Below are 26,853 nucleotides of genomic sequence, written 5' to 3'. Positions count from 1 at the left end.
CTAAAACTGGTGCTGTAAAGCTAAGCAAACGTGTGTGCATGTAGGATCCCATCACTGATTGATAAAATAGTTTTCTAGGACCTTTTTAAAGCTTGTGTACCTTGTTTCTGCCGCTCTCACAGGACTGCAGGCTGGCCAGGATCTGGCTCTCTATGGCCGTCACCCACGAGTCCCGGTCCTCCAGGCTCTGAGCCTCGAAATGCCACGTCTGCCCGGTGAACGACACTATGATAAAGTCTGCATTCTCTTCCTCTGCGAGTAGAAGGGAAACAAGTAAACACTCAAGTAAGATTTGCATGTGAACAGACATTTAGTTAACAGTGGATTAGTATGATGGACATTTTGAATCCAGACTCGGTGAGGGTTGTACAAAAAAATCAAATGCAAAACAACAAAAGACAGCTGTTTGATGGAAAGTGAGAACAGAAAAATCTTTGGGTATTACAATGAAAACAAGTCGAATGAGCAACTCAAGCTTGGGATGTCAGACACACTGAGGAGGATAACAGACAGAGAAAAGATATTGTATGTAAATCAGAGCACAAGCTGATTCAGCTCCATCACCCTCACTTGTTACCTGTCTTATTAATGTTTCTCAAGCTACCAAAGCTCTTTAATTTCCACATTTTGCGTTTGGCTGCGGAGCGAGAGATAAGCACAGGAGAGGAAAAAGAAGAGAAACACAGAGAGACAAGGACGACAAGTGTTAAGAAAAGGCAGTTAAAAATGTTCAGAGGAGGACAAACACTAATCTATATCCTCACTGAAGAGACAGAGGTAGAAAATAGAGGCATCAGAAAAAGGAAAATTGTGTAGGAATATGTAAATAATGTGAATATGTAAACATCATTATTTTGATGAGTTCAAGTTGTTTATAATAACAAATGCTGTTCTCAGAAACGCAGCCTCAAAAACATACTTTAATCTTTTATTAATGAATTAATTTTCTATTGATGCGCTAAAAAACCCTGGCGCTTTTAACCACTCACTATAATATCTGTGTATTTGTATATTTACGCAGTCAGCATAACAACACATAACATTTGAAAAACACAAACTGAATCTCTGGGTGGAGTTACCTTCGGCCTGCCCGACAGCTGCATCTCCTTTCTGATTCATGCTCTTCTTCCTCCTGTTCTTCTTCCTGTCGCTCATGGGAGATGCCTGTCCGGGGTCTTTTCCAGCAAAAGGACTGGCTGCTCCTTCAAGGGCATCTGACGTGTGGTGCGAAAGAAACAAATCATGTATACACACTGTATGTATGACAGCATTGAATTCAGCCTCAGTAGAGCTTAAAGGGGAACACCACCTAAATTAAGTTAATTAATATGTTACCTCCATGGCCTAAGGAAGTTTAGTCAATATCCATGACCATGATTCACTCTCCCTCAAAGCCAGAAACCAGAGAAGAAACTTGTGATGTCATTAAGTATAAATGGGAGCCTGATTTTGTGGACCCACAGAATGTTTGTTTCCTTTTTATACCCAAATGACCTTTATGATATAGTAATGTTCCAGGCTGTTCTCATGCACTGTTTGTACATTTACCTACCAAAAGTAATGCTGCAAAATTCTTACATATCCTTGATCCCAGTTCAGACCACTGCACTGCCATTGTTGGGCTTGGGAGAGTGTTGTACATGTTTATCAATATTTTTGGAAAGTCTTAGACTATAGGAATAACGTGTGAATTTTTAAAATGGGCGTACCTCACATGTTTTTGAGCCTGTGGCAATGACTGAACAGTTTTTAGTTCCTGTTATACGTACCAACACTTTGTGCTTTGGTGGATAGTGAGGAGGGGCAGCGTTGAAGTCCTCTGTCTCCTCCTTGAGGTGACAGACCGCCGGACCGATCATCGACCACAGACAGAGTGGCTGGACACAACTGAGGAACTGACAGCGAAAAAAGGAAGTGAACAGTTTATATACAGCATGTCATATTTATATGATGTACAAAAACGAAATCCTCTCAGTCGACTTATTTTATTAGTCAACTGTCTTTATATATCAAGTTTCTCCTCCTTAATGGTGCTGTTGTAACTGATGTAGATCCTCTGTAGATGCTTGTGAAGCTCAGAGACTTGATATACAAACATTAAATTTTCCAAGCACATGCAGTGGGACACATTTATATTGTAAGTCAGGAAAAAGGAGTTGGAATTATTAACTTTAAACTTGGATTGCAGCAATAGAACCGACTTGTTTGTGAGTGACACATCACCAATAGGGAAGTCAGGGAGTATTTAGAGATGGACGAACATGATGTTGGTTTTGGTCTTTTCACTGGTTTTGTTAATGGTAGGAAAAATATATAATAATGCTAGTGTTCTTCTTTAAATGAAAGGCTCGGTGACATGTGCACAAGAACAAGTACCTGTGCTGGTGCTCTCAGCGGCTGCCGGCTCCTTGCTCAGCCCGTTGACTCCAGGTACAGCGCCAGGGGGGACAGGTGAGGGCCCCGCAGGAGCGACGGCTCTCGGAGGACGTTTCCCGGGAACTTTAACCGTCACACGCAGCAGGTCGATCTCCTTTCCGTGGATGTTCTGTGTGTAGTCCTGAAACAGACAACATGTCACACATATTAGACACTGTCACCAGGAACACAGATGAACAAGACTGTGTAACAGTTAGAAAAAGTCAGTCTTCCTACTGCAAATTAGAGGATGTATAAATTGGTGGGTGAACAAAACTTTGCTGCTACAACCTGATATCATAGCAAACTTAGTACATAAACTCAAGTACTGTAATTTTGCAATTTTTGGGTACTTTTACTTGAGTATTTAAAGTTTGTGCTGCTTTATACTTGTACTCAACAACATTTTAGAGGCTAATATTTTACTTTTCACTCCACCACATTTATCTTTCATCTTAACTTACTGCACAGATTAAGATTTTGCAAACAAACGTGATCAAATAAAAATATGACACTGAGCTATAGATTAAACATAGAGATAAAAAGTACTCAGATCTTTTACTTGAGTAAAACTACTAATACCACAGAGTAGAAATACTCTGGTTACAAGAAAAAACCCTGCATTCAGACTTTTACATTAGTATAAGTACAAAAGTATCATCACTAAAATATACTTAAAGTACCAAAAGTAAAAGTATTCATTATACAGAAAAGCCAATTTCATGATTATCTCTATATAATATTACAGGATTATAGTACTGTTGCATTAATGTGCATTAAGCTTGTAAAATTGAGGCTAAGGATCAAGAATCTTATCTCAACCTGTAATAATGCAAAAAGATAGATATTTGCCCCTGAAATGTAGTGAAGTCGAAGTATACCGTACCATAAATTGGAAGTATTCAAGTACAAGTACCTAAAAATTGTACGTCAGTAAAGTACTTGAGCAAATGCACATGGCTACACTGCACTACGGGCGGTGCAGGAAACTCAATCACAAATATAAATGTCAATAGTGCGTAAAAGTTTTAAAGTGATCTCTGCAGCTTTGTATTGAAAATCACTGAAGCTGAAACTGTAGTTAAATCTAAAAAGCTGCAGATTCTGTTTTCTCCACAGTGAAAACTCTTCATCCTTCACTGTGTGTTTCAGTGCTGCATCGATCTGTCCTGTGGTGTTCTCTTACACTGGAGCTGGAGTGGTAAGACAGCGTGCCATTGTTGGACAGGGTGACGTATTTCTTCTTCCACTCTTTATTCAGAGAGCTGCCGCTTCTCTTCCACAGGATGCTCTGTCAAAAACAACAAGCAGGGTCACTGCACTCACTCGCAACACACCACGCTCTGAATCTGCCTAAATTTAGAGCTGAGACAATTTCTTCAAAGTGTAAAGTGCTCTGACAACAATAGCTGAAAGCACAGTATAAATAGAACACCCTTGAGAAAGGTTGAAACTGATTTTTTTTTTTCCTGGCTGCTTATGTAAGATGAAATAAATAGTTTGTTCCCACCTTGTTGCTGAAGAGGGAATTTGTACACATTACTGGGCTGCGAGCAAACTGATGCATCATTGAAAATTCAGTTTATCTTGTGTTCTGTTTTGTGATGTTAAGCAAACCTGTTTGATGGGAACGCCCCGCACGCTGCTCAGGTCTCCTTTAGTATCACCGGATTTTTTATCTGTGTCCCGATTCTGAAATGAAAAGTGTTTGTTTAATGAGAGCAGGAGATTCATATGAAAGTCCATCTCTGCCAGTGTGATGACAAAAACATCCTGTAGTCATTATAATGAGAGGCTTTCGCAAAAGAAATTAGTTACTATCTCAAAATAATGTCAGGAAATCAGGAAAGAAACCATTTGCAAATGTTTATTTGTCCAGACAGGGTTATTATATACTGAAGATATTTTTGGGGACTGTAGTTTGTTGTCGTTCCAGGAAAACACATCTAAATTTAATGTTCTTATTTCTTATATTTACATTTAAGATTATCTCTCATGACATATGGTGGTGTGCCACGGCAGTTTTTCCTGAATAATTGTGGTTTGTTTTGTTTTTGAAGATTATATAATCATTTACTTTGGGTAACTACTGATGTACTGCAAGTAAAGAACACCTGGGATAGAAAGCTTATGAAAATTATTATTTATAAAAATTTAGCACACCAGTCGATTCATCTCAACGTTATTCAGAGGACCTATGCTGCGACTTATAAACTTTATAAAATGCGTGTAGTTTCCTCCTATATCTTCACTTTTTGTTCTTTTAATGCCCCAGTACATTTTTACATGTGTTTTGTGACTGTCCCCTTATTGCTACGATTTGGAAATTTGTTAATGATTCTTAATCAGATTTGACTGGTTCAGCTATGATCCAAACTGATTTCTCTGCCTTCTAAATGACCATTCATGCTTTGGTCCTAATCAATATAGGCTATTGTTCTGAGGCTTTACAGCTGCAAAAAAGACAATTTTGCGAATGTGGTATACTTTAAGTCTTTCTTTGTGGTTCCACTGGATTCTGGCCTTTAATAAAACAGAAAAATTCAAATTTACAACAGCGAAGATTAATAGAGAGCGCCTTAAGGGTGCTGTCAGACCTAGAGTCGTCTCCTTTGGTCCGAATCAGGGACCAATTTTATTACTAAGTTGTATAATTGCCTAGAGTTGGTTCATGTTCTTACGGCAGCATTTACAAGAGGACCAGATCAAATGCCTTGTGTGAGAAAGCTGCTCTTGATTGGTCAGAATTTCCATGTGGGAAAAATCCAGGAAGTAAAGCAAACGTTGAAGAAGAGTACACTTGCAAGATAAATGTGACACTTTCTAATGTCACAATGGAGGGACAACTACGCAGGTTGATTTTAGCGCTGCTCATCGTGGACTATATTGCTGTCATTGTTCATTTTAGTCAAACCATACAGTTTGAAAACGAGGCGCGGCTCCAACTAGAAAACAATGTTTTGATGCATTGGATGTGCTGAATGTGCATATTAAGGCAGTACAGGAGGAGGTGCACATTAATAATCCTCCAGGACTGTAACATGCTCATGTTTAACCCAAACAATGTGTCATGTGACTGCAGTTGCTTCACATCCAGGTCAGAACACCTTCTCACCACAAACCAACCGCACCAGAGTTCGTTTGTAACCGGACTGAGACCACCTCTTCAAGAAGGTCTCGGTCTGTTTGTTTTGGTGCACACCTGAGTGTGATTGCTGTGTTCACACCTGCCAAATGAACCGCACTGAGGGAGCAAAGGAACGTAAGTTTGATTGAACTGAACCAAACAGGGCTCATGTGAAACCAACCTAAGACAAGGGGCATGGATGGATATCACAGCTGCCCTTGGTGGTCTATAGACTTAAATGCTTTAACCTCATCTACAGCCTTCCTTATCTCAAAATAATGACACAATTACTATTTCACAAAGTCATTCATTTGTTTTCCTACAAAAAGTAACATGCCCAAATTCTTACATATCCCACATAAACTTTTTCAACATAATGAGAAAATTCTCAACATAATGACATTAGTTTGAGATGTTAAGTGAATATTTTGTTAGACTAAGTCATTCTTTTGAAATACTATGTTGTTATTTTGAGATACTGACTCATAATTTCGTGAGAGTTTCTCATCATAATGTCTTACAGGATTATTTTTTTCCATCTCACTGGGGGAAATGGGTTTCCATAGATTTCAGCTGAGAGTTTCAGACATGGAGCTGAATGGTGTGAAATGATAGTGAGAGATGACAGGAGACTGAAAGGTGTGAGACGCTCCACGGTTGGCAACAACTGACCTTGAAGAGGGAGGGCCGTCTGGGGATGGTCTTCAGCTGACGTGAGTTGACACTACCTCCCCCCTCTCCCTGTGCAACCCGCAGGTCCCTGTGACCGATCACAGGGGTGGAGGGGAGGGAGTAGGCGTAGCCACAACTCGGGCCATTACTGGCCTGAGCAGAGGAGTGAGGGTGGGGGAGGAGGACAGTTGGGTCAGGAGGTCAGGAGGATGGGAATGGAGGCGTGAGGGAAAAGATGGAGAGAGTGAGAATGAGCTGGACAATGAAAAACAGGTGAAATAAATTCACAAAAAGTGGGTGATGATTGACGGCATGAATTTTTTAGCCGTCGATCATTGTGAACGAGGGAAACGTGATACTAATGGAGCTGAGATGGATGTGGAGGGAGTGATGGAGCGTCTTGGAGATGGCATTTAAAATGAGATTTCAGTTTGATAGATGATTTTAACTTTATAATGCATGTAACTCTGCCCAGAGAGAGTGTCACATTCTCACTTTGAATCCTAAAATCTTACTTGAGTCACGTTTTAAAAGAACTACATGTATTTGTTTCCATTGAATACCTTTTTAAAGAGATAATTATGTCTCTTTTATTCATCAGTACTGGAATATGCAGGGAAAAAAAGAGTGTATTGGCATCAGGACGACTAAAAAAAAAAATGCTCCAGAAGCAGAAAATGTGAAAAAGTATGTTAATTTAGAAAACAACACCAGCATGGCAACGGCAGAAGACTTGCATCTGTGGCCTATTTTTATCAGGTCTTATGTAATATCTGTCTAGACTGGGAAAAGATTGTGTTTACCCAAACAAAAGAACAATAACAACCTGAATGTGTTAATAATCAGCGCTCTAATATCAGCAGAAATATTCAGGAGAAATTTCCTATGTGTGAATCTGTGCAAGACAGGGCAGTTAGATTTATTCTGGGTATGAGCAAAACTTGTCTGTACAGTGGGAGATGTGTGAGGTCACTAGTGGATATGTGTCTCCATTTTTTTGCGGTTTCAATTATGTGTTTTTAGACGTTTGAATCTGGGGTGCCGTCAGCCTTCATTAGGTGGAGTTGTGCTGCTACCCTCTCTCCCCTTGGATCTCTGCAAGTGATGTGGGGACTCTAAAACTTCACCTGAGCCTCCCTCGGCATATGGGCGAGTAGATAATGGCTGAATTTTCATTTTTGGGTGCACTATCCCTTTAAGTAAGTGCCTCAAAATTAAGTAGAGGTACTTGAGTAAATGCATTTAGTCACTGTATAATAGTGTCAAGTATATCAGATATTTTATTTTTAGCTTTGTTACCAGAAGATGTCTTGTTATATTTTTCATGTTTTCACATACAGTATAACAGTGTCTTGTAATCCCATTTGGGATGAGCCACGTGTTTGCCACAGACATACACACAAACTACAGCTGTTAGATGAGGTACCTGTCCAGGAAACGATGCTGATCCTGGTGTGGAGCCTCCAGAGTGACTGGGAGAGTTGGGAAGAGACTTGCAGGCCTGCAGTGCCGCCTGCTTCTTCTGAGCTACAATCTTCTGGGCAGCTGGAAAACACACACCAGATGTTAAACTAATAGTAGTTTCTCCTTTATGGTGAGCCAGGCCTTTCCTCCTGTGTTTTAACAGATAAAATTTTAGTCAGCTCACCCTCTGAAAACACTCGGTCGACGTTGAACCCGTAGGTCGCGCAGGTCTCATAAAACAGCGAGTGACGCACATCGATACACAGCTGTCTGGCTCTCTGATCCTCAATCACACGAGGGTTGGTGCTACTGATTTTATCTGGAGGAAAACAAACAAGATCAGTGAATGGAAAACTGCAAACTAGGATAAAAACTGTACTATAAAGGAGCTATATGACACAGTCTTGTTGTTGTAGTTTGCTTCTAGCACTGTTATTCTAAGCTGATGTTTTCTTTACCGATTAATCTGGTGCTTATTTTCTTGATTAATCAATTAATTGTTTACTCTACATGTGGAAAAAACAAATCAAAACAAAAAAGCCTTTGGTGTTGTCCTTAAATTGCTTTTATTTTGTTAGGTTAGTATTCTCTTAACTCCCACTTATAATTAATGCAATTAATGTAACGGTCATTAAGACATGTTGTCTTTATGTTGTTCACAACTCATGAGAAGACTATCATGAGAAACTATCTTAAAATGTTTTACAGTGTACTGTATGTGACATGTCCTCCATGATTTAATCGCAGAGTAAATCTACACGGCTGTGACGACTCGTGTGCTGACCTTGGGTGCCGACCACTATGACTGGGATGTCCGTGCGGTGTGCGCTCAGCTGGCTGTAGAGCTGGTAGAGCTCCTGGAAGCTGCCCTCATTCTCCAGACTGAAGACCAGGATCACTGCGTCAACCCAGCTGCTGAACTGAAGGAGGGAGAAGATGATGGATGATGAAGTCTGCAGGTATTACAGCTTTGCACACTGACTGTCTCTCTCTCTCTCTCTCTCTCTCTCTCTCTCTCTCTCTCTCTCTCTCACACACACACACACGAAGAAGCACCTGTGCGTCGGGTGGTCCAGCCTCTTCCCGGATCAGTAATAAATGACTCTGTCCGTCCACCAGCACTTCCTTTTTATACCTGCCACCTGACCGGGACAGTGACAGACAAGTTATTCAGCAGGGTGACAGATGGAGGAAGAAGCCATCGCATATCAGCCCGCATAAAAAATTTCCCCTAACAAAAACAATTTGATGTGACACTCAGAAGCAAGAAGCCAAAGATATATTTTGTTTATATGAGTTAATATTTAAAACTGAAAACAAGTTTAAACCAGCAGTAAACAAACAACTACTTAATGACTTAATCAGCAGAGGTTTCTTCCTCCCAAAAACAAACTGACCAGGTGATTGAAACTGCTAAAAAAACTTGTTACAAATCAATGTTCGACTCATCGCAGACATGCCGCTAACCTAGCACATGGACCCAGATTGTCTGCAGAGGGCTCTTCCTCTCCAAAACAAATGTACCAGGCAGTTTAAACTGGTAATTGCACTGAATAAAGTCATATTTTTCAGACGCGTTTCACACAAAGGGACTGTTAATTGCGGTGAATGACATGGAAACACAAATGGCCCTATCTAGAGCTAGTGTTTGGTTTGTCCGTACTTAGCTACTGTAAAAACATGGCGGACTCTGTGGACGAGGACTCGCTCTTTATGTAGATATAAACAGCTCGACGACAATTCTTATTTTCAGGCGATTATTCACTAAAGAAAACATAGTTATTATTTTATATTCCAACTCTGCCAATATATCCTCCTAAATGCTATACGCTGGACCTTTAAAGTATCAAAAGTTAAAGTATTCGATGCAGAAAAAAGCTTCTATAGTATTATATATTATATCATTAGATTATTATTATGACTAGTTTCATGATTATGGATTAATCTGCTGATTGTTTTCTCCATTAATCGATTTATTGTTTGGTGTGTAAAAAATCCTGAATATAGTGAGAAATGCCATCACAGTGACCCAGATCCCAAAGTCACACCTTCACAATGTTTGTTTTGTCCAACCAACAGTCCAAACCTCAACATTATTAAAAGGAAATTCAACGTTGAAATGCATAGTTTGCACATTTGCACATTTTTTTCCACATTTTTGTCAGTCAGTTAACTTATCAATTGTTTAGTTGTACATTTTTATATATTTTGTATGCAAAAATCTTAATTTGTTAAGTACCTAAAGCTGTCAGATAAATGTAGTGGAGTAAAAAGTGCAGTATTTCCCTCTGAGATGTAGTGGAGTAGAAGTATAAAGTGGCATGAAAAAAGAAAAGTACATCTACGTCACGTTTTGTACTAAGTACAGTACTGATCTAAATGTATTCAGTTACGTTCCTCCTCTGTAGAGGACACACGATACAGAGGATGTGTTTAATGTTTCTTACCATCAGGCTTCTCAAGTGCAACATAACTGCCCGTGATGTATTTATTCACCAGCGCTGACTTCCCGCTTTTAAGACTTCCCAGAATGCCCTGAGAGAAGAGGGAAGGAAATACAACACCATGAAGTTTATTCAGGGTCAGCGTGCACGTTCGACCACATTGTGATGCCTCAAATATAACTCTCAGACTGAATTTAAACACACAGTTCCTCTATAAAATTTGTTTTTGTTCTGTTCAGTCATGATTAGTCATCAGTCTGTCAGCAGATCTAGAATTTCTGCCATTAGACTGCCTTAATGTTTATTTCATCCATATATGGAAATATAAATGGTGTAGAGTATTCAGATACTCTCAAGTAGCAATATCATATTAGAAAAATATAATATGACAAGGAAAAGTACTGCATTTAAAATATTTTTTATGTACATAAATATAGTATCATCAGTAAAAATGTACTTAAAAATTAAAAAAAAAAAATCATCACTAAGTGGCCACTTTATTAGGTACACCTGTACAGTCTGCCTGCCATAACATCTATAAGTTTTTGTTGACATTTTCTCAAATGTGTAAATTAATTTATATGTTAATAGTTAAAGGTTGTGTTGTACAGTAACAACATTATGTGGGGAGATGTTTATTAAGTTTTGTTCTTCTTATTTACACCTCTGTAGTTGGGTACAGTCCAAAGTTAGTGCAGACTTTAACCAAATTTATGGAAAATCTGCTGAAGAAAACGGGAAAATAGGTGAATATTGGGAGTCGTTTCGTTGAGATAAGCAGTAGGTGGCGCTAATCCTGGTGTACATGAGATGACACAATTTAAAGAGCGCCAGTCAAACCTTGAACAAAGAAATATAGTAGACGTATAATAACGGAGGGCACAGTGGACAATGGAAAGAGAGTTTTGAACTAATATTACAGCCCTGTGTGCAGACTTAAGATCTTAAAAGCCTCCAGAGATGACAAAGAACGCCATGACTGTGCATCACAATGTAAGTCATCATTTATTTGCTGAATCTGTTTCTATCATCACATTTGCCTTTTATTAATACACCAACTTTTCAACCTCCCCAAGCGTGATAACTTTTGTTTTTTTTGTCAATTGAAAAATGTCGCTAAAAGAATGGGATGGAAACACACCCCATGACAGTGTGGACATAAAAAGCATCATTAAATCAGACTTCATGGTAGAAAAGTTGCATTAGACTGTATAGGTGTACCTAATAAAGTGGTCACTGAATATATAATATAATATAAGACTCAAGGATATTATTATTGCTGATGCATTAACACCTCAGCAGCATTTTAATTTGGTCAAAATGGAGCCAATTATAACAACTTCATACACTAGTGAGTAGTTTAATCTGTAGCAATTAATCATATTTAACAAGTTGATCATATATTTGAGGGCTTTATTTGCAAAAATGGATATTTCTGTTCTTATTTTTTCTCCTAAATCATGTTTTTTGTGAGAATAACATTAAACTGGTGTTGGTTTACTCATTTTAAGAGTAACTGCAGCTGTCAAATAAATGTGGCGTGATAAAAACGACAGTATTTCACTCTGAAATGTTGAGCAGTGCAAGAATAAAGTGGCAGAAAATTGTAATAGTCTAATAAAAACATTATAACTTAAAAGACTTTTCTAATAAAGTGGCACAATTCCGCTTAAATAAAATCCTTCTGTCTCTGATGCAGGTGTGTACTGGTTATGAGTGGTACTGTAACTAGTACACTTTTTGTCTCACCAGTCTGAGCTCTGGGATGGATCTGCTCAGGGTCCACTCCTGGCTGTTGGCAATGTTTACTAAAGAGAAAGAGAGAGACAGAGATAAACAGTCAGTGACGCAGAGACGCAGAGAGAGATTCATCATTTTGATCATGTACAGTAAAAAAGGGCAGCCATCATAACGGTCTGTAGGAGAGCAATAAATCACACAGCTGCTGCGCCATAAGCACACGTGTGGCCTCGCAGGTCGCCTTAATGAATATAACCTTTCAGTCACGACGGGGGAATCCAACAAGATGCAGCCGCAACACTCGTTATCCACTTTGCTCCCCTTGTGCATTAAATGACGGGCAGCTGTGAGTTACGCTGGCCTTTACTGGATGCTTCAGTTCAGCTGCCATTCAAACACTCAAAGACTCGTCTGTGGATATGAACCGGATCTCCCCTCTGAACGAGAGCTGCTACTAACAATTACTTTTTTTGATTCTTGGGTTAACCTCTTGACCATGATGTGTCAAAAAATAGCAGAAAAGACCCGTCACAGTTTGATCGAGGTGACCAACCAATGGTCCAAAACCCACAGATGTTCAGTATGCAGTGATATAAAACAGAACAAATCCTCACATTGAAGAAGCTGGAACCAGATAATGTTTGTCATTTTTGGCTGCATGCGGTTTGCTGGCACTTGTTTGCCTTTTTTTTTTATCTTCCTTCTTTGTAGCTCAGAAGGTGATTATCATATCACAAGCAACCTCTTAAACAATTACATAACATAACACAGCCTAAACTCACCAACATATTGAAAGGAAATACACCAAACTTCATGTTCTGCATGACCTTCATCCCTTTCCTAACAGCACAACTACATCATCTTTAATCTCTGTCATTAACCTTTATTGTTGTTAATCATTTCACTACGTATGTGTGTTTCCCCAGAGGGGAAATTCAGGTGTTGCAGCAGCACTAGAATAGAACAGAATTATGATGTAAATTGACAGTGGTAGTTAATACCGCCCAGTCGCCAGAAGAAGAATGTTGGCGTTACTGGTTTCTGCATACATTTGTGCATTTCATACCTGTTATCACCATTTCTAAAGTGACATAACATATAACCTGACATTGTCATAGGGAGGTGAAGGGGACAGTGGAATCTGCAGACCACTGCTCGAGACCAACAAACAACAAAACCAGACATCAGCCAAGATTGTGCCACTAAAACCGGCTATTTTACACCAAAATATGATCTTTACCTAACCGTCACCAACTTGTATTTGTAAATGTCACCACACATTAATTCCAGTGTTGTTAAAGTTTTGAACTTATCCACTATATAATAATATATAAATGTAACATATCCATGGTTTACAGTAACATACAGTGCCAACATTTATTCTGGTGATTGGGTTGGGTTAATAGCAGCGAGTCAGTAAGTCTAGTCTAGTCTAATTAGTGTACACCAGTACACCAATATATAATGTGATTAATAATACTTAGTGTTGTCTGTATTAATATAACAACATAACAGAAATATATTATATACTATATGATGTAGTAAGACAGTAATACAGTATAACACATTACCATGATATAGTACAGTATAGCATAGTGTGGGATATAAGATATAGAATAAGGTGCAATCTAATAATAGTATAACACACTTTACTATCAAAGGAAAGTATTAAGTCTAAATTAGCATATCTTAGCATAACTAGCATTCATTAATATGTTGTAACACAATGTGACTTCTCTGTATTGGGCTATTTATGATTGTTTGCTACTTTAAATTTGTAGCGTTGGCAATGAAAGTAAATGGTAAATGGCCCTGCACTTGTATAGCACCTAGTCTAGTCCTCTGACCATGTAAAGCACTTTAACACTACATGTCGCATTCACCTAATCACACACTTAGGTTGAACAAACATCCTCTTTTGCCCGGACATGTCCACTTTTCACGTCCTGTCCGGGGGGTGTTTATAAATTGATGATAATGTCTGGTTTTCCTTGTGTGTGTGTGTGTGTGTGTGTGTGTGTGTGTGTGTGTGTGTGTGTTAGAGTCCAGCACAGGCCGCATATTTCTGTCCGAACCCGACAGTCGCTCTGTTTTGTTATGTCTGAAACCGAACCGACCCCGACATTATTTAATGACTAAAGCAAGAGTTTGTGTCACACAGTTGTTATGGTTAAAGGGCTATTTAACAGGCCGGGCGTGCGCCTAGGTGCTCCGCGGAGAGGGAGACCTCCGTGTTTGAGACGGGAGCGGGCAGCGGGAGGTCCGAGTCTTCCAGTGAGAGGAGGGGTAGAAACAAACAGCCAATGTGTGTGTGTGTTCTGTTCAGGTGTTGTCACGTAAATAACAGTCCCCAAGCAATAAACAGGACAGACAATAGGATTTTTTTTATTTTTACACTACATTTTCACTGAAAGATGACCGAATCCAACCCGAGCCCGAATACAATTTATACATTTTTGACCGAACCCGGCCCGACCCGTCAGGACCCGTCGGGCTCAGATCAGGTAGCCAAACTCTAGTGTGTGTGTGTCCCCTATCTATAGGGGCCTATCTGAATTTCTGTCTTTGAGAGATATTATTTTGTAATATAACTGAATATTCTATCCATACTTTGAATATATTAAAATTATAAGGCATCTCGTGGTCACCCTACACACACTGATGTCCGAGGCTAACATACAAGCTGCCACCTGCTATACAGCTTATACGCACTCACACACCAATGAAAAAGCCACTGGGAGCAATTTGGGGCTCAGTATCTTGGACTGGAGGAGCCAGGAATTAAGTTTGCTATTTGCTATACTTGTCTTTTTTGGGATTTGGAATCCATAGCTAGGTAGGTTTGGCAAAATGTAGAGGAAAGGCAGCAGGCTGTGTATGCACACTTTAGTTGCTGGCTGCATGTTGAGGCCACACATTTTTACAATTGATGAATGTAAGAATCAATTTAGGCCTACAACAATGATAAATGACAATTAAAATGTTAAAAAAAAAAATCCATTATTCATTTCCATATACAGTAATTTTGTGTTAAAACCACAGGAAGTCACTGGAGGGACGCACAAGGCTCTATAATATAACATAATGTAGTGCAACACTGTAACAGAATATTAAATGTAATATGGTACGTCATGGTGCAGTCAGTGTGGTATAATAAGATATGATATATGTTACAAAAAATTGCAGATGAATTTAATATGGAGGAGTTTACATTATAGTCATTACTGCTGACTATCTGTGTAACACATTGGCCACACAGTCCTGCTATGTGTTAGGTTTCGATCTCGTCCTCTTGCTTGAAAAATGATTGAATTGATAATCAAAATATTTGCATTAATTTTTCTGCCAGTTAACTGAACAAATAATCGACTAATCATTTCAGCTTTTGGTGCGTTGGCTGCAAAATTGTGAGTGTGTCTTGGTGTGTGCTGGAGAAACTACATGAACCTTCCCATGTACACACACACTCACACACTGTGTCGACCACAGGAGGAGTAGCTGATATCTCTGCATCAACTAATGGGGATCCTAATAATGCAAATCCACACATGCACATCATACAGTACAGCAGTCTAGAGGGGTCGGGCTGCGAACAGCTGTGCCAACATCCCTACTGGGTAGGAGAGAGGTGGCATGCCCCCAATGTGATGTGACGCTCACACCCAGACGCCCAGCTGCAGCTTCAGAGGGACCAGAATAGAGAGAGAAAAGATGAGCCCGAGGAGGGACTAAAACTGATTCACAGACAGAAAGAATATACACTCATTTGTCAGTTTATTAGGGACAGCTAGATAAAACTAAAGCAGTCTAATACAACAGTCCTGCTGTTAATGTTCAGTTGTGTTGAACCTGTTTTAGAGACGTGGATTCATTTGTATGATCGTTTTGGAGGCTGTAGTTTGTGGTGCTGTGTTTGGCCTACTCTTATTGACAATAATAGAAACACCTGTCAGTATAACACAATACCGTTCAAGAGCAGCACAAACTAGATCCTCTTAAATGATCATATTGTTGAATCAACGCCTCTCTAAAACAATTTAAACACAGACTGGAGGGTTTATCGCGGAACAGTTGTATTAGACTGCTTTAGTTTTAGCTTGGTGTACCTAATAAACTGGCAACTGAGCCTACAGCCATGCTTGCATCTTTTTGAGGCCGTACCAAGGGCTCTGAGGAAGCGAGCTAAATGCTAACATTAGCATGCTCACAATGACATATGTTGATGTTTAGCAGGAATACTGTTCACCATATTCACCATCTTAGTTTACACTGTTAGCACACTAACATTTGCTAATTAGCAGTAAACACAATGTACCACTGAGGCTGATGGGAATGACATTTGTTTTGCAGGAAGTTTTTTTCCAGACAAATAGGAACTGGAAAATTTCTGACCTTCTGACCAAAACCCCTTTCGCATTGTTGAGCATGTTAGCACCACTAGCTGCGCTGACACTGCTGACTGTGCTAACAGAGCTAATACTGATAACATAGTTAACATTGATATAGAGAAGTTGCAGCTCAAAATTTAGGCACTTTTTCACTGGGGTGACCTGGGGGGAGACCACAGGCTGGACACAATGTTTTTTGTGCAGCAGTGTTTTTGGATTGGTACAGCATTACAATCAGTGATCACCTAATAAGTGGCGCCGCTAACTAGCTCTCATCACAGCGCATTTATGTGCAGTGCAGTATAAGGAGTAGCAAAATGAACCTATAAACTGACACGCGTAACAATCAAAAATATTCTTAGTGGTTAATTGATTAACAGTTGACCGTGGACATCCGTAGTCGTAAACCAAAGTGGAAGACAAATTGAAATTTTGAGCTGATGATTACATTACTGTAGATAAAAAACAATTAAGACTCAACGTCTGGGCGCCATGAATGTCTGTACAGAAATTTATGACCATCCATGAATTAGATGTTGAGATATTTCACATTATATGTGAATTTTGACCTGCCCGTGGCGCTAGAGGAAGAGTCAGGGGATCACCAAATCATGCTGGGGAACATGTTGTTAAAACTAATTCAGAAACAAATTAAACACTAAACAGAAAAATACAAAAAGAATGAAACAGAGAGAAACAACAGAGGGGACAAGGAGGTTTTGGCAGACTGTAGTGCCCGCTATCCTGGGTGTGAATGTGTGAAGTGTCCTTCAAAGACAGATGATGATTAAACTCGCGCCTGCCTCTAAATCTATGGAGCGTCCAGGCCAACACTGCACAGATGCAGCCAGTGATGATGTGCTTCACATGAGAAAAAAGGGGGCTTATATATATATATATATATATATATATGAGCTGCTGCTGCAGGCAGCTCTCTGGGAAAAAGGGCAAGTCCTACCACACAAACAGACACACACAGAGTTTGTCTATCTTTGTCTGAGTCAAAGCTCTCTTTATGCCAAAAGTGATCAGACAGTGTGATCCTTCTGCTGCTTCGACACACAAATTTATACAGAAAGCCAATTATCCACACTCCCTGCTCCAAACCAATCATGTGTGATCCACTCTGCAACCCCCACATGTAGCCTGTAGCTCACATTCAGAAACTGCCAATTTTCTAACTTAAATCTTTTTTGGGAGGAATTTTGTCACAATCCTCTCAGTAGCCTGTGTGTCAATGCACGGTCACACACACACACACACACACGCACACACCGCCGCCTCCTCCTCCTCCTCCTCCTCCACCCCTCTGTTTCATCAGACTCTGCTTCTGTAGCAGTAGAAGCAGCAGTCCTGCCGGTTGCCATGGCAACACTTCCTCCTGCCCTCAGTATGTGTACGTGGTGTGCAAATGTCTATGTGTGTGTTTGTGTGTGCAATTGGCGGAGCTAGTCTCACTACTTGCGTGTGTAACAGTGTGAATACACAATGAGTGAATGAATACATAAAACACACACACACTCACTCCCACAGGCTGACACTCGCTCTTTCTTTGAGCAAACATGTTTGTGAAAGAGATGCACTGTTGTACGCTACAGCCGCCGACACACAGCGAAGACGGGGGAGAAAAAAAGCAGCGATGGCAACTCATTGATCCTCAATCTTAAAATGCTACATGAATGCTTCTGACATGATGGTGGTGGAATTTAAATTGAGTGCCTGACAGAGACAAAGACAGGAGTGCGAGGGAAGGAGAAAAAAATAGCCCCATGTAGTGGTAGAACATGCAGTGGGTGGTATATCAAAGACAGGATTAGAAATGTTCTTGATTGGCTGAGGATGCACACTTCCCTTTTTGACGTGGGTGAACAAATAGCGCCTCATGTCTTTCCCTCTTTATGGAAATAAAGCTGAGGCAAAAATCAACCGGAGGAGCGCAACCCAGCTGCGATCATGCCACCAGCTCCTCTCCCCTTTGGCTTCATTATGAGATTTAAACCCATGCTGGGAATGCCGCTTAAATTTGTGTGTGTGTGTGTGTGTGTGTGAGAGATTACCCCTCCAGCGGTGTGAAATCTGCCCGCACTCTGAGGGGAATTAGATTAAAACTGTCCAAGACGATTCTATTGTCAGTTCTCAGATCAAAGAACTTCATCTGTCGTCGATGTGGCTTCGGGAAAAATGTTTCTCGACACATGACGGTATTAAACCCTGTAAATGTATTCTGTGTGGGGTTCTTTAAAAAGATCAACCCCACCCAACCCCACCCCGACTCATTTTAAATGGATGCCTGTGCACAGATGAAGGAGCCACATGTCTGATAAATGTTTGGCAAAGGAACTAAAGACCGGAGTGTGTCTGTTAATGGTTTATTGTCATGGATGAAGGCAACATGAAGAAGATATAGAGCTGAAGAGGTGACAGTGATGTTGCGTTTGTGACCTCCTACCTTCCTCCTCACTGGAGTCCCTCTGTATATAGACAGGAGGCGCCGTGGAGGATGACCCTGCCGCCCCCGAGCTGCTCTTTGTGAAAATGCCACTTATGAACTTGAGCATCTTCCTGTCTTTAGCGGAGCCTCGTTGGCCCTGCTGCGCCTGCTGGGCCTCCCTGGCTAACCCCAGATCTTCAGAGAGGCTGTTCAGATCACTGTTATCCAGCGTACGGCTTTTGCCTTTGCGTGCCGGCTTGTTGCCCTGGGTAACAGGCCCGGGTAGGGAGGCCGAGCCTGTCTTTAGCCTCTCCTTCCTGGGGATGTCCCTCATCACTGCGGCCATGCCACCTCCAATCTCCAGAGGTATTCCAGGTTGAGCTTCATCCCGCATGTCTCTCCATCCATCGGGCCTGCTTGCCTCGGCCCACGAGGCCCTGCAGGGGCCCGGTGAGCGCGTCTGCATGCGGCAGTCCTTCCGGTCCAGGCTCTGTGCTGAGGTAGGGCTGCGCTCTCTACCGTCCCTGGATTCGCGGCCACGGGTGGCGACACTGCTGTGAGACTTCAGGAGACTCACAGGACGCTGACCCACAGGACGGATAGGGAGGCTGGTCCTGGTTGGGGTGCGACTGGGCTCCACCACCTCTGTTGAAGGTGTTGTGGTCAGTGATGGTGACCTGCATTGCTGTGCCTCTGGGGTGGACGGTGTCTTCTCAACTCGTGTTAAGTCGATCTCTGCAGACTTCGTCTTCTGAACCGTCGTTCTCTCAGCAGGTAAGGGGATCGAGAGGTTGCACGGAGGCTTTTCACTTCCTTTACTCTGCTCAGCAGCGGAGGGCAGTTTATCTTTCAAAGGGCTGAGGGGTTTTCTCTCTCCATCTTTGAATTCATCACTTAACTTGCCACCTTTCACTATAGCAGCATCCTCAGCTCTTTGTGGTGGTCCAGCTCCATTCTCAGCCCGTGCTGGGGCCTCACCTCCACCCTCAACTCTCGTCCCGGCCTCTTCTCCAGGCCGGGCCTCCACCTCCTTCCCCTGGGTGCTGTTCTTGGCCTCCCCTCCATTCTCCTCCACAGCCTCTACCTTGACCAGGGTGAGGGAGATGAGGTAGGTGGTGCGTTGCTGCAGGGCGCCGCCTCCACTCATGTGGTCAGGCTTCAGTGGACACACAGCAGATGAATGAAACCAGACAGAGCGACATGAACGACTGACAGTTTGCCAGCGTGTTGGGATGTGAGGGAATCTGATGGCACGACTGAGACAAAAAACTTACATGGAGGGAGATTAAGTTTCTCCTTGGAAGATACAACAGCAGAGCGGCTGTTGGTTTCATCCATCCCCCAAATCCCTATTTCTTTGTTTCGGATTTTAATTTCAGTCACGGATTTCTTCTCTGACTGTAATTTTCATTTCTCTGGGACACAGAAAATAAATCCACTCTTTCTGACAACCTTCAGCACACTGTCAGTGCAGTCCAAGCAGCTCTTTTGTTCCTAGAAACACCCAATTAAAATCTACTCGCTGCATATGTATGCTGCTACTGAGGCTAATAAATCTTCATTATGGCGCTTCATTCCTGATGGTAATTATTTACTTGACCTTATTTTTATGTGCAGCAACCCCATCTCATATGTTGCTCAGTCCATCCTCTTCACTCAGAGCAGAAAAGAAAAATCAGGATTCAGTTCAGGATAACAACTTCCCCGCATCATACGTCATCAAGGATGTGATCAAGAGCAGCTGTAAAGGTAAAGTCTTTAAAAATTCATCAGTGTCACCCTAAGCATTGCACAGCACACCCAGAGCTGTATGCAGTCCAGTCCAGATCATGGGCTCTCACTGCAAGCCACACATGTGTGTTGACAGCAGCATCCATTCAGAGAGCGCAGCGGCAGGAAGGCAGGCAGCCTCACGGAGACGCACAGGAAGGACATTGATGAGGGGAGCTGAAGGGGATCAGAAGAGGAGAAGCCAACAGAAGCCCGGGCGGATATCTGGAGATGCATGACCGAGTCAGGGCGCGTCCGGCCATCACGCCCCTCTCGCTGTCTCCCGGGCAGCCTGTGTCCTCTGAGCGCATCAGGCGTTGAGCATGACAACACAGCGCCGGCACAGAGGAGGCGCTGAGGCGAGTCACTGCTCCGATAGAGACACCGTCGCACAGGTTCAACGAGTCCAATCACACACACACATACACACACCCCTCACACATGCACAGCTCACACTCTGCGTTTCTCTCCCTCGCCAACACACTGATAGGAATCTCCGATGTCCCTCCCTCTACATGCCCCTCCTTGTTCCAATAGGCAATCCATACAATGCAGAAGGATCCTGCTTCTCTTCTTTCCCTTTCCCTCCTTTATTTTCTCTCTCTCCCTCTGCTGCTCCTCTCAGACTGTGCAGGGTCCCTGCTCTTTATTGCTCATCCCTCCCATCCCCATCATCCCCTCCCCTCCATCTTTCTCCCTGCGTGCCGGAGAGGAGGGGGAGAGGCAGCGGGTAACGGCTGGTGGTAAAGCAGCAGTGCACACACAAGCTGGACCTGCTAAATGAGGGGGGACCGCAGGAGAAAAGATCAGCAGCAGGGAGTGGAAAGCAGGCAGGGTTTGGAAATAAAAGATGGATGCATGTTAGTGGAGGGAAAAATACACTAGGACAGGGTGTGTTTTCCAAGTGTCTCTTCCCTGTCTCATTTATACAGCTGCCAGAATAGTTTCATCAAGATCATCCATCTGTCTTCAGCTGTCTATTTGTGTTTGTGTGCTGCACAAATGTGTGTGTGTGTGTGCCTCTGTGTGGCTCCTCCTCAGTAGGAGGCTTGGCTTGTTTGTTGCTAAGGTGTTACAATCTTCCTGGCTCTGGTGGCACAATCATCTCCTCCATGTCCTTCCTGCTCCTCCTCCCTCCCGTGGTACATTCTGTATCGCAATCGCTTCCCAGGATCTGTGTATCAAAATGGTGTTTCTCTCTCTCTCTCTCTCCCTCTCTCTGAGTGCGAGTGTCTCATTGTGTTGTACATGTGAGTGAAAGAGATTTCCTGTGAGTGTATTGATCTGTAGTCTATTGCCTACTACGGCATGTGTTCATTAGCAGAAGTGGGTAAGCTCTGGGCTCACAGCATGAAGCAGAGCATATTGGACATCAATAGCTGGACCACAGAATGCAAAAAAATTAAAACGTACTGTGTGAATAAAACAAATTAATTTCAAACATAGTGTATTTATTTTTCCACATGATGCATGTAAAAAAAGATGTGCTGGATTACTCACCTGTGATTAAAGTCTGCTGTGCAAAATACAGTACGAGAAATAAACAGAATTAGGGCTACAACTAACAATTATTCTGATTAACTCCAATTATTTTGTTATCAATTAATCGTCTAGTCCGCAAAACCTCAGAAAATAGTAAGAAAAACGTCCAGAAGAATTTCCTAGAGGCCAAGTTGTTGTCGTTGAGTGCCACGTTTACTCTCAACAGTCAAAAAACAAATATATTAAGTTACTAAAATGTAAGACAAGACAGTCTGTTCTCACTCCCAACTCGTCAAATATTGCCGCTGTGTGATGTCGGCCAGAGACACCGATGCATAGAGATACCTTTTGCGTCAGTTTGATACACACCAGGTGCATCAGTTTTAGAGGCAGCGGGCAACAGCTCAATAAGTCAAATACCGCCACTCAGTGATGTCAGCGTCAGACACTGGTGCACAGATACACACCAGTCAGCAGCAGTTTGTAACGCTAACAGCGACTACTGTTAAAGAGTGAGAATGGCAGTATTGGGAGGGCGGGAGGGGAGGTGGATGTGTTTAACAGACTCCAGGCTTTCACCTGAGAGCCTGCTGTTTGTTTCCTGTGTAAAATTTAAGCCAAAGCATGATTTTTTCTAATCTTAACTACATGCTTTTGTTGCCTAAACTCAGCTATGGAGTTTTGTTGCCTAAACGTAAGGAAGTAAATGTTAAAATGTGTGGTTTACCCAGAGGCGTAGCATCAAATACTGGGCCCTTTGCATGAGCAGTCTCTGTGGCCCTCCGCCCTTCCTGTCTTGATCCATGTCTTTCTTTTTTTGAAATTCTCTTTTTGTTGAGTTATTTCCACAGACTTTAAAGCCCTATCTTTCCAGGCCCTCTGTAGGACACTGTTAGGGCAGAAGGAAACGTAAAAGTGAGATACAGTATGTAATACAGAAGCTAAAACGGACAGATAAAGTAAATGTAAATACAGGTATGAACAAAGAAAAACAAAGATCCATGTCTCTTTTTTGCACCTTTAAAAAAAATTTTTTAAGTCAGATTGCTTTCTTTCCCTTTCCTTTCTTTCTTTCTTTTCTTTTTTAGGACCCCAATTTCCCTTTTTTAGGGAAAGACATGAGCAGCAACAGCAGTCACTCTCTTGGCTATGGCTGCGTTTAGAGACAGATCTTAGCACAGGGGCGGACTAAACCATTTTGTGCCTTACAGTGTTCAGTTTGTCAACCGATTTATTTAGCCAATTTTAATTAATAATTAATTATTTAGAAATGAAAAAAATTGCAAACACAATCAAACTTTTCATTCTAGACTTTTTCAGGCCCCCCTCACATTGGGCCTGTCACCCCCCCTGGCTACAATGCCCCTGTGTTTACCTAGGTCATAAGTTTAATTTGAAAAAGACTATGCATGTAATAAGGGGAAATTGTACATTTCCTGTAAGAATGGAAGCGGAAGCTGACACATCATCTGTGAACATCTAAAACAGACGTAGGAGGATACCTCGCCTGTCATATTTAGACATGTACGTTCACTAACAACACAGCAGTATTTGACAAGTTGGGATGAGAAGCAAATTCCCATATTTGAGAAGCTGGAGCCATAAAATATTTGTTTTTTTTCTAAATTGACTTAAATGATGACTCGACTATCAAAATAGTTAACCTTTCTAATCGATTTAACGACTTGCTGCGTACAAACGGAAATTAAAATACAGGAATAACTGCAAAAGGAACTGCTGCAATTATGCCACATGCAACAACAGAAACACTGCAGCAAACATGATCACACATCCATCACTTGAATTATTACCAGGTGTAATTTCATGTTAATTACTCTCTGATTAAAAAAAAGGAAAGACCTTGATGTGAAATCAGAGGATGCATTTCCCCACAGTGCACCAGTCTCAGCCTCCCACCATCATCCAATAATGCACGATCTGACTGTCCACCTGCTCAGCCCGCTTTTCCCCTCCTCCTCCTCCCCTTTAACAGTCAGTGAGAGGGCAATAACTACTCTCACTGAATACAAAAGACCTCTGACAACCAACCGCCTTTGGCTCAAGGGGAAAAACACACGACCTGAGAGAGGACCGCAGCCTCCAACACGGAAGAGAAGTCATGAATAAAACCTCAGAAAGGAAGCTGCTTTTGAAAACAAAACAATCCAATCACACTTTCAGGGCGAGTGACGTTATGCGTGTGTAAAACAATGCATTTTTAACAAGAGGCGTGAGGACATGACTTGTCTGTGTGAGTTAAAGTGCACATCAGGCTGCTGCAGCTCGCAGTGCTGCACGGTGAATCTAATTATTTTGAAATAGACACCCACATATAACGTAGAAAATCAGGTTGTCTTCAGGCAGATGGTTTTTAGAAACACTCTTTTCTCTCTGTGAAGACACTTGCATGCATGTATACAGAACAAAGCACACACACACACACACACACACATTGACACCTATGGGCGGGTGCTGTCAGATGGACACTGGCCAAGGGCAGTGGTCATGCTGGGTGATTTTTCATTTCTCCTTCACTGGGAGCTGTCCTTTCTGTCTTTCTCCCCCGCTTGGCTGCCATGCTGCAGTGAACACTATACCAGTCAGAATCACATTTAAATGTCTTCATTTAGCTCCACCTCACTCCTTTTTCCCCCTCACCATCCCCATCTCTTTCTTTTTGTGTGTTTTTTTTCTCCTAGCCTTTTTCTTGGCACACAGTCGGTCGACCACATCCCACTCGCTTATTAAGTCCAAAGAAGAGAGGTGGCTCTCTTTTTAGCACCAGTGAACTCTACACTCACAGATCCAGGCCCCACCGAGGATACACTGACTTTGATCTTCATCCAGCAGCCTAATTATACCCAAATAAAAATTTCAGCTGAATGTTTTAACACTGGGGATGTGCTTCTCAGAGCGTGTCAAGATCTGCCAGATCCTAAAAAGACCTCAAAGCTCCCCAAAATTTATTAGGGGGCTGATTGACCTTCAGTTCACACACAAACAGCGGAATGAGTTTAACAGCTGATGAATAACTTGATTAAATTAAAAGGTAGGACAGTTATTTGATAAGGTTATTACTCCCAGTCTGACCTCACCAGTGGTGGAAAAGTACATTTACTGAAGTACGGCTGTGTGGGACATGAGTTTTATAGGAATATTTCCAATTTCTGCTGCTTTATGCTTTTACTCCACTACACTTCAGAGGGAAATATATTATTACATCACTACATTTATTTAACTGCTTGTAATGGTGTGACTGTCCCCGACCTCTCTTAAGGGCTGAAATAAGAAGCCAATTAAAGTGCCAAAAACTGCAGTTCCTTTAATGGCCACTTGAGGGTGGCTCCACGAGTGAGTCAATCCACATGAACATTTTAAAATGTCCAACTTTACAGCAGAAATAAACATGTTTACAGCCTGGTACAAAAAATGGTTTTGGTCTCTAGAGCTAATTAACCTGTTTATAACAACTGTACGGGGGGGTGAATTTTATATAACTCATCCATTTACAGCTTATTAAAACTTAAAGTTATGCATAGTTAAGCGCAGGGCCTCTTTTAAGTGACAGGCTATCTGCCAGATGTCACAACAGTCTGGCTTCTCCTACAGCTTCAGCCTCTCATCTAAATATTGTCATTTCTGGCTCCAAAAATCCAAGATGGTGACAGCCGAAGTACCAAACTCAACTCCACAAACCAATGGGTGCCGTCATGGCAGCTACATCCATTATACAGTCAGTAATTAAGGGCGTGGTAGCTTTAAGTGACAAGTGGGTTCCAACTCTTGAAAAGTTGCCACCATGGCTACAACGTTGGTTGGGTAACATAACCATGGTGTAACACCACATTTGCAGACTGTAAGAGTAGCCGTAGCTCATAAAAAAGTTTTGTTCAGCGTATGGTTGAACTTTAAGACCCTCTCTGGATTTAGATTTTCAGTTTTTCCTTGTAACGTTTAGTCTATTTTGTTTCAGTGGTTTTAAGCCTGCGAAAATTAGCATTAGCATTACCATAGTTGACCCATGCTGTAAATGCACTGTGCTAACCAAGATGTCCAAAATGCCAAGCTCCACGCTTTAAAATGGGAGTCCACACACCAACAGCTAATGTAATGTGGCTATGTCCATTATTTTATACAGTTTATAGTTTTTCCCCTTTGCAGGTTGCAGAGCCATCAACTTAATGTCTTGCATGCTGGGCACACAGGGCCTGGGTTATTTCAGCTGGCTGCTCATTCTGTCTCCCTCCCGCTCACGCTCATCATCTACCCTTCACATACACTCCACATTACAAACGGCACTGACTTACAGACTACAGATTTATTTATCTGTAAGCGCTTACTTTACAGGGTCGTGGGGGGTTAGAGCCGATCCCAGTTGACACTGGGAGAGAGGCAGCGTACACCCTGGACAGATCTTTGGACTGTGGAACCCAGAGAACCCGGAGAAAACCCACATTGACATGGGGAGAACATGCTAACTCTACACAGATGGGCCCCAAACCTGGGTTCAAACCCGCAACCATCTTGTTGTGAGGTGACAGTACTTTACCACTGTCTTTCTTTTCAGTTTCAAATACATTTCTGTTCAAACTATTTTAAATCTTTTGTGATCTCCCCTTTTGTCCAGCTCACTGAGCTACGCTGTGACAAAATGGGGCCCCCTCTGGTGGCTGTGGCTCAGGAGGTGGAGCGGTTGTCTACCAGTGGGAAGGTCAATGGTTCTGGCCTCATCAGTCTACATGTCAGTGTCCTTGGACAAGGTACTGTACCCTAAACTGCTGTCAGGTTGTGCCATTGTTGAGTCCTGTAAATGTCTACCTGATGAGCAGGTGGCATCTTGTATGGTATGGTACTATTACTGATTGATTATTGTACATACAAAACACGATTAACTTACAAAATATGATGCATTTCTAAAGA

General features: G+C 41.8%; 1 protein-coding gene and 1 long non-coding RNA gene across 6 annotated transcripts in view; one reads left to right on the top strand and one right to left on the bottom strand.

The window, feature by feature from the left end:
- The window catches only part of agap2 (ArfGAP with GTPase domain, ankyrin repeat and PH domain 2), a 41,523-nt gene that overhangs the window by 11,412 nt on the left and 3,258 nt on the right, over positions 1–26,853 (bottom strand). The window contains exons 1-15 of one of the 5 annotated variants that reach the window (XM_049580180.1): positions 18,700–21,094; positions 11,872–11,930; positions 10,126–10,213; positions 8,735–8,820; positions 8,463–8,598; positions 7,863–7,997; positions 7,641–7,759; positions 6,215–6,367; positions 4,033–4,107; positions 3,602–3,706; positions 2,377–2,557; positions 1,770–1,895; positions 1,080–1,214; positions 578–637; positions 101–252 (exon numbers count right to left, since the gene is read on the bottom strand). In XM_049580180.1, coding sequence (XP_049436137.1) covers positions 101–252; positions 578–637; positions 1,080–1,214; positions 1,770–1,895; positions 2,377–2,557; positions 3,602–3,706; positions 4,033–4,107; positions 6,215–6,367; positions 7,641–7,759; positions 7,863–7,997; positions 8,463–8,598; positions 8,735–8,820; positions 10,126–10,213; positions 11,872–11,930; positions 18,700–19,828 — 2,739 coding nt within the window. In that variant the 5' untranslated portion in view covers positions 19,829–21,094. Of the gene's footprint in view, positions 1–100; positions 253–577; positions 638–1,079; positions 1,215–1,769; positions 1,896–2,376; positions 2,558–3,601; positions 3,707–4,032; positions 4,108–6,214; positions 6,368–7,640; positions 7,760–7,862; positions 7,998–8,462; positions 8,599–8,734; positions 8,821–10,125; positions 10,214–11,871; positions 11,931–18,699; positions 21,095–26,853 lie in introns of those variants that run through there. The other 4 variants (XM_049580183.1, XM_049580181.1, XM_049580182.1 and 1 more) reach the window with 4 other exon arrangements.
- Positions 148–26,853, top strand: LOC125891180 (uncharacterized). Its single transcript, XR_007449610.1, has 4 exons — positions 148–285; positions 8,426–8,637; positions 26,281–26,467; positions 26,561–26,853. It is a non-coding gene; the product is annotated as an uncharacterized LOC125891180 (long non-coding RNA).

This window comes from Epinephelus fuscoguttatus, linkage group LG7, assembly GCF_011397635.1.
Source record: "Epinephelus fuscoguttatus linkage group LG7, E.fuscoguttatus.final_Chr_v1".
Lineage (NCBI taxonomy): Eukaryota > Metazoa > Chordata > Actinopteri > Perciformes > Serranidae > Epinephelus > Epinephelus fuscoguttatus.
Note: the sequence above shows the minus strand (reverse complement) of the source record. Positions and strands in the feature narration are given on the sequence as shown.